The following is an 8,000-nucleotide window of genomic DNA, read 5'->3' on the forward strand; positions in this document are numbered from 1 at the left end:
TGGTGCCCTACAGACTTCGCAGCACATGCGAGCACGTAGAGAAGTCACCAAAGCAGACTTCATTTTTGCAACTCGGGTGTACAAGATGGAACAAGAGCTGAAACATGTGAACCCTCTGCAGTGACACACCGTGCAGTGGAGGAGGATCCTCTAACGTCCGGCACCCTACCGTTCTTTCACTGACATGTGGGTCCGTTGAGAACCTGGCCCACTTGTCAAGTGCCCAATGGCACACAGGGCACGGCAGAGTAATAGTTCTCCTACCTGTTACTTGTCTGAACAACACACAAACAAGTTCGAGAAAATTAACCGTGACAAATGGACTTGCACGAAAAAGGGGATCTTGACAAGATAGAGCCTCACGACAAATGTAGCATATATCCCGTAGTACTAGTTCAGCAGTAGAGAACTAGCTAGAGATACAGATTTTATTTTATCAGTCACATTAGAAGAGAAAGTCTAGCCGGTCCGGGTGAAGTTGAAGTGGCCACACCGCGTGAAGAACGGCAGCCTGAAGAACCCGAGCCGCTTCTTCTCCATGTCGAACTCCAGCACCACGTTCTCCATCTGGAACCCTCCGATGATCACCGCCGGCGCGCTGCCGTCCCCGGCCTTCACCCCCTTCATCTCCGTGAACGCAAGGCACGCCGCGCCCCCCTGCACATTCACCATCGAGAGCAAGCCGTTCATCGAGTAGTTCACCCCGCCCTCGAGCGCCAGACTGATGCGCGGCACCCAGTACCCTGTCCGCGTGTTGGCGAGCGACCGCGTGTCGTAGCACAGCTCGAACGGCGCCACGGGCTTCACCGCGCGCGCCACGGGGCCGCCCTGCGCACCCTGCTGCACCAGGGCCTTGGCGAACGCGTCCACGAACGGGCGGTACACGTCGCGTCGGAGCAAGGTGAAGTGCACCTTAGTGCTGAGTACCACGCCGCCGGTGGCGAGCGCGCGCGCAGGGACGGGCACGCGGGCGCCCTCCACGGCTATGGACTCCACCGAGACGTAGTGCGCGGGGTTGCCCTGCTTGGCGACCAGCGGCGTGTAGACCAGCTCCTGTGTGTAGTCCACCCCCGGCTGCGCGGTGAGCTGGAGCGGGCCGCCGCCGAAGATGGCCACGCCGTTGCCTTCGCCGAGGCGGGGGAGGCAGAGAAGGAACTTATTGGCGACCTTCTGCGCGGACGCCACGAGCGCCGGCAGCGCCAGGCCGGAGCCCGCGAGCCCGGCCACGCCCGTGGAGCCCCGCGGCAGGGACGCCAGCAGCGTCTCCGGCGCGCACGCCGCCACTGCCCTCACGCTCACCTGGCTCACCGGGTTACTCCCGTTGGTGGTGTTGGCCACGAACCTGGTACGGTCGAGGCTCCCGGAGGCGCACACGCCGGTGACCGGGTTGTTCGTGTACGCCGTGCACGTGCCGTCCTTGCGCCTGTCCTGCTCGCAGCCTGGCTCGTGGCAGCCCGGGACGGGGTAGGCGTTGGCGAGGCGGCAGGTGGGGAACGTGCAGGGGAACTTGGCCGGCAGATGGCCGGGCTGGCACGTGGACCAGACGAGCGGGCCGGCGATGTCGACGACGAGGTTGGCGCCGCTGTGGAATGGGAGCGTGTAGAGGGAGGTGGCGGGGTCCTTGGTCACCGGAACAAGCACCGGCAGAGGCTGGCTCGACGCCGGCCAGGCCAGCGAGGCTGCCAGGACGAGGAGGGCTACTAGTGCCATCTTCCCTGCGCCAACTGCCAGAGATTACAAGGTCGATCAGGTGGGGCTGTGGATTGTGGTTTGTCAGTTTGGAACATCTCTACTTATACAGTGTCTTCCGGAGCATGTATGTGCAATCTCTGCACACCGGATTTAATGGCGATCTCCGCGGACTCAACGGTGACCAGTGTGCTGCTCACAGTTAAATTCTTGTTCTATGTGGCGTACACAGGAAGATCAAGATGCATGCGCGCGAGTCATGTACAGTGTGCATGGATAAACTGTTTAAGACGAAGTCGTAATTCTAACTAATATCCCTCGTGCTCCCTTCTCCATGCATTCGCGGGAAAAAACCCAAAACAAACCTTAGACTCGTAGACGAAAGCTAAATCGAACTCTGAGCTTTCAATCTCTGAAATCAGTACACCAAACTCTCTAATTCTGGTCTATTTTGAACCTTGAGAGTATTTTGCTGGCGTGGCAAATCAAACCGGGTTTGGCAAATTAGAGCAGTCGCTCTCGCGCCCTCTGCTATGGTTTTTTTTTCATTGGATTTTCTTTATCTTTCAATAGGTTTCCTTTTTTTCTTCATTATAATTATTTTCTCACTAGTTATCTTTGGTTTTTCCATCTCAGTTATACTTTCAGTTTTCTTTTGTTTCTTTCTTCATTTTTCGTATTGTTTTTTTGTTTCATCGTCCGTTTTAACCAATTTTGTTTTTTACACATGTCTAATTTCTCTCAGTACACAAAGTACATTTTTAACACACACATGGAACATTTTTTGATACATTTTTGACCTTTTCAAATACATTATGCACTTTTTTCAAAATACATGTTTCAACATTTTTTTAATGCACGGTAACGTTTTGCCAAATACATGTTTACCATTTTCTAAATTACAATAAACATGGATGCTAAAAAATGACAATAACTCCTTTACAAAACTACACGATCATTTTTTTACACTGTTTAATATGTTGCTGCCATTTTAAAAACAATTCAGAAAGTTTCGGACTTGAAAATTTTGTTCAGGTTTAAAATGTTTGAAAAAATATTTATGTTTCAAAAAGTACTCACTTTTTCAAAAATAAGTTTTCAAATAGTTGTTCATTTAAAATGTTCAGGTTTAGAAGCATTTTACAACAGATGCTCCCATTTTTAAAATTTTCAAAAAGTGCTTGAACTTTGAAATTTTGGTCTGCTTTCAAAATTTGTTCCCATTTTTGCAAAAATGATTATCTTTCAAAAAGTGTTCACTTTTCAAATTTTAATCTATTTAAAAAGTTGTTCATTTTATAAAAAGCATCCACACATTAATTCTTTTTCAAAGATTTCACAAAAAATTATATTTTTCTTATTTGTTTGCCCTTAAACATGTTTTTTTTCTAATTCGATTTTGTGGTGTGTGGCTAAATGTTTCAGGCCTCTCATTAAATCAGTAACATCTAGTTGTTCTAGCGGCTTGCGTGAGGAGTTCAGCAGCAGCAGGTTGCAAGTTTGACTCCTCTGGACTGTATATTTTCTGTGTATTTTTATGTTGCACGTTGTGAAAAGGGAAAAACAAAACTCATTTCGCACGTGATGGGCTGGCCCAGTCACGTCTACAACCGACAGAAAAAATAGATTAAAAATGGAAAAGAAAAAAAATCTCGCTTCACGCCTGTTGGGCTGGCCAATTCGCGTCCTTAGTCAACAATCCCGGAATTCAACCTACCGCGTCGACAAGCCCTGTTTGGGAACGCTCTCAAGGTTTAAAATATACCAGGATATGAGAGTTTGGTGTGCTGATTTCAGGGATTGGAAGTTTATTGTTCAATTTAATTTTCGTCAACAAGTTCAAGGTTTGTTTTGGACTTTTCCCTGCATTCACGTGTCAATCCTCTCATTCCCAGGCATGCACAATTAAATGCTTTTATTGTGTTTTTTGAGGTCACATGATAGGCTTGTTTCCACAGCCTCGAGCATAACGCTGGCCTTTCATAGCACGTGTTGGTCGTGATGCAGCACATTAAATGCCCTATGCACATAGACGGAGGGAGTATCTAATGAAGGTGAAGGTGAAGGTGCATGATTCGATGCACATCGCGCCAACCAGGAGTCATCCCGTCCTGCGATTAATAAGGGTCTTAGGAATCAAGCATAACTATCTCCCTCCATTTTCATTTTACATCGCATATCAGATTTGTCTTAAGTCAATGATGCACATCATAAACTTGTAGCAAATTTACATACAAAACAATCAAAATCTACAATACTAGAGATATACAATATGAAAGTTAATTCAATGATGCATTTAATGATATCAAATTTATATTGTGAATGTCTATATTTTTTCATATAATCTTAGTCAAACTTTACTGCATTTGACTTTAGACAAAACTTATATGTGGACTAAAAAGAATCTGAATGACTATTTGACTGTAGCTGGGGTTATTTCCCCCAATTGTTATTTGGAGCAAACCAAGTTCATGTGGGGAGTGTCTAATTCCCGCTCCTAGCGATTTCTAACGACACATCGCCTGTATCGCGAATGTACTGGGCCAGGCAAGCAACACAACCTAAGTCCACTCGTCTCCCCTCTGAGGTAGTCACATGCTAAAAAAAGATAGTGATATGCTTCGCTTAGAAAAGATAGCGATTAACTTCGATAAGAAAAAAAAAGAAGGCTAGCAACATGCAAGAACAAGTGCTCATTTTTTCTTCTCTTTTCTCAACTTTTTTTCTATTACATTATCTCTATTCCCTAGTGTAAAATACACAAGTTTTAAATAAATGTTCACCCATATTAAAACATGATCATCAAATTTTCAGAAAATGTTCAACATGTGTTTCAAAAATGTTCACACCATATTTAAAAAAGATTAAATCTGCATCTGTTAAATATCCAACATGTATTACTGTAGATGTTTAACATGTTTTCACAAAATTTTCAACGTTTATCTAAAATAGTTGAACCTGTATAGGAAAATGCTCAACGTGTACTAAAAAAGTAGAAAATGAAAAGGAGAAAAAAATAAAAAATGAATATTGAAAAATAAAGAAAATAGAAATCCGCAAAGAAAAAACATAAAAGAAGGGAAAAAACCAGACTGTATCCTTCCTAAAACCGCTAGTTATAGCACCGCTGGAAATTCTTTATTGGGCCGGTCGGGTAGGACGCGGTAGCGAGAAACTCTTGAGGCGTTGTGGTGCTCTATCTTGCAGTAAGCGAAATATAAAATTTGAGGTTCGTGCTATGTATATAAGTTTTAGTTTACCATTGAGGTATATATGTTAGGCCAAAATCTTAGGGCGATACCCATCCACCCTTTACACCTGGTTGATTTTGCTTCATTATTAACAGCAGAATGTCTCATAATGGCAGTTCCCTACTTGCCGCTAGCTGCGGTAAATTATCAACGTGTTGCACATAGCCGACCGAACCTATGACTGGGCCAGCCCATTTAGGGAACATTGTAGAAGGTCTTTACCTTTTGTTTTCAATTTTAACTGTATAAAATGTTTGAAATTAAAGAAAAATGTCTCAAATTTTATAAGGTTTGCATGCTTAAAAATATTCATAATTCGAAAAAGTATTCAGATTTTCAGAAAATATTCCTGAGGTTTTGAAAGACAATATCCAAGTATAAGAAATGTTCAAAAAAAAGATAAAAATCGTTTTCTTAGAAAGTATTAAATTTATAATTTTTGAAAATAAATAAGTTTGTTGTTTGGAAAACCACAATATAAAAACCAAATAATCCAGACGCAAATAATAATAAACGGAGAAATCAGAGTTGGCGCTAGCTCATTAGAGTGGGTTATTACATAGGGTGGCCCAATGGAGAACATGTCCACCCACTGGAGCAGGCCTATGTCCGCCAGAATAATATGTCGCTTGAACTGAGTCCGAATAAGAATCGCCTATGGGTGACAATAGCAGGCTGATCCATTTTTACGCGCGTAGTTTGGTTTTATCTTGTTTTTTCCTTTATTTTATTTGTTTTTCACACTTTTTTGCTTTTCTTTATTCTTGTTACTTTCGTTTTCTCTCTTTTCTTGTTGATTGTTTTGGTTTTTCTTTATTTCTTTGTTATACTTTGCTCTCTTTTCTTTCATTCTTATTTTTATTTTTTCTTCTTCGTTTTTAGCATTTCTTTTGTTTCTTTGTCATTTTTTGTTTGTTTTCTTGTTGGGTTTTTGTTTTCTTTTTTTGCACACATGTCTAAATTTTCCATATGTACTGTAAATGTTGTGGTATAAGTTTAGAACATTTATTACACAAGTTTCGCTTTTCTCAATGACACTATTAATTTATATTTTGATGTCTCCTATTATTCATACATGTTGTGCATTTTTCTTATACTAACAAAAAAATTTATAAATTTTTCAATTTGGAAATACATTATTTAAATTTTTTAAACATGCATGATTTTTATCAAATACTACAAATTAAAAATTTCCCAAATACAATTAACTGTTTTGAACTGAGTAAACCTTTTTGACATTGTACAAACATTTTTGGAAAATGTTCATGCCACATTTTTTAAAAATTGGGAAAAATTTGTCAATGTAACATACATTTTTATCCAAATTATCTTTTTACAATGTATAAACATTTTTGTTATACATGATTAACATTTTTACTTACATGTAGTTAATATTTTTCTATGTTGATTTATTCAAATTGTACTTTTTGTATAAGTAAAAAAACACTTTTCTTACACATTAAAAAGTTCGAATGTAAGATTAACATATTTCAAAAGTTTATGTAAAATATGATTGAAAAAATTAATAAAAGTGCGTAAAAATGAAATAAAGAATAAGCAATGGTAGGGATCGCTGCGGGTGGCAGATAGCCGGTGCTTCAGTGTCTTGCTTGACGTGAGACTTAGTGCAACGGAGTGCGAGACTGGCCCGGGCTAGATCACGAGTGGCCACAGCCTCGTTTTTGCTTTCTGTCTTTTGCTTTCTATTTTCACATTTGTTTATACTATCAAATTATAAATAAATAAATATATATATATATATATTAAAAAGCACTCTACATAAAACATTTCAAAAATGTTAATCTAGAATTTGTAAAATATTAAATGTGTAAAGTAAAATGTTTCCAAAACAAGTAGAATGAGTATGAAAAAAATTTGATCATGTATACAAAACATGTAAAGAACATTTACAACCGGACCCTTCCCCCAAACGCATGGGCGGGCTACCCGATTAGTGTCCAGACAAAAAAAATGTCACCCTACCGGAGAAAGCATATCCAGCCCAAACGCCCGGACTGAACGACACTCCCATTCAGCCCATATGTGGTGGATATAGGATGCACAGACGCGCCCGGGCACGCTCACCACGTCAGATCCAACCTACTCTGGCCCACCCGATCCCACATAAATTGGACCATATCCACACTCCGAACGAAACCCTAACCGTATTCCACTCCACTCAAGTTCGCTCCAGTCCACTCCCCTCCGCCCATAAGTTTCCGTTCGGCCATCTCCCGCCTTCTCCAGCATGGCGGGAAGCAGCACCTCCCGATCTATTGAATTGAAGCTCGTTCCACGTGGCTCCGAGGAGGAGTTCGCCCGACATCAGCGCTCAGACTTGATCCAACGAGAATCCATTGCATCCGTCCAAATGGCGCATGGATATGGCCATAGGGCATTGGTTTGGCTGCCTCACAGGAGGCGGTATGGTTCATTTGGCATCCGAGCGCAATGGTCGATCCGCAGCCCCTCCATTGGCGCGCCGAATCCGACCACTACACGTTGGACACAAAAACTACGCAGCATGTCCGCCGTGTAAAGGTTTGCGCGGGAGACCGCGGCAGACATTGGCGAGGTGGAGACACACCCTCCAGTATAGCATATGGTGTCCGGCAACTCCTGCCGCCACAATCGTGTCGTGGTGGACGTGACCGGCTCCGACAACGATGGATCCATCATCGACCTCACATCCACCGGCGACGTTTAGGGTACGGGCTCCGACGATGAAGAGTAAGGCATGGGAGACGGCGGCGCCTCGAGTCCCGTGAGCCGGAGTGGGGCCCATGCCATACTCTACCTTGCTGACGACCGGACCAATATTTGGTCAGGCGCAGCCAACCATCAGACATGGATACGGCGGAGTCAGACGGGCTCCTTTTTAGATTAGGTTCAAAATGCATGTAATTGTATTGATTTGAGAATTCATAATTGTGGTATGCTTTTTTTATTAACCTCACTGATTTTATTGATTCAAAATAATGTTCATAGCTACAAGGTTTGGATCATGAGGATTACCCAACCAAACATGTCTACCGGTACCTAAATTACAAGCAAAATTGG

General features: G+C 42.6%; 1 protein-coding gene across 1 annotated transcript; it reads right to left on the bottom strand.

Moving 5' to 3' along the window:
* Nucleotides 1–332: 332 nt before the first annotated feature.
* Nucleotides 333–1,751, bottom strand: LOC125549216 (chitinase CLP-like). The gene has a single exon (XM_048712681.1). The coding sequence runs from the start codon at nt 1,708–1,710 to the stop codon at nt 460–462; it is 1,251 nt and encodes a 416-aa protein (XP_048568638.1). The 5' UTR covers nt 1,711–1,751; the 3' UTR covers nt 333–459.
* Nucleotides 1,752–8,000: the final 6,249 nt, after the last annotated feature.

The sequence above is a fragment of the Triticum urartu genome, chromosome 3, assembly GCF_003073215.2.
Source record: "Triticum urartu cultivar G1812 chromosome 3, Tu2.1, whole genome shotgun sequence".
Taxonomy (NCBI): Eukaryota; Viridiplantae; Streptophyta; class Magnoliopsida; order Poales; family Poaceae; genus Triticum; species Triticum urartu.

Bases quoted from the DNA above. Each gene is read 5' to 3' on its own strand.
- LOC125549216 (XM_048712681.1), bottom strand. From the start codon at position 1,710: ATGGCACTAGTAGCCCTCCTCGTCCTGGCAGCCTCGCTGGCCTGGCCG.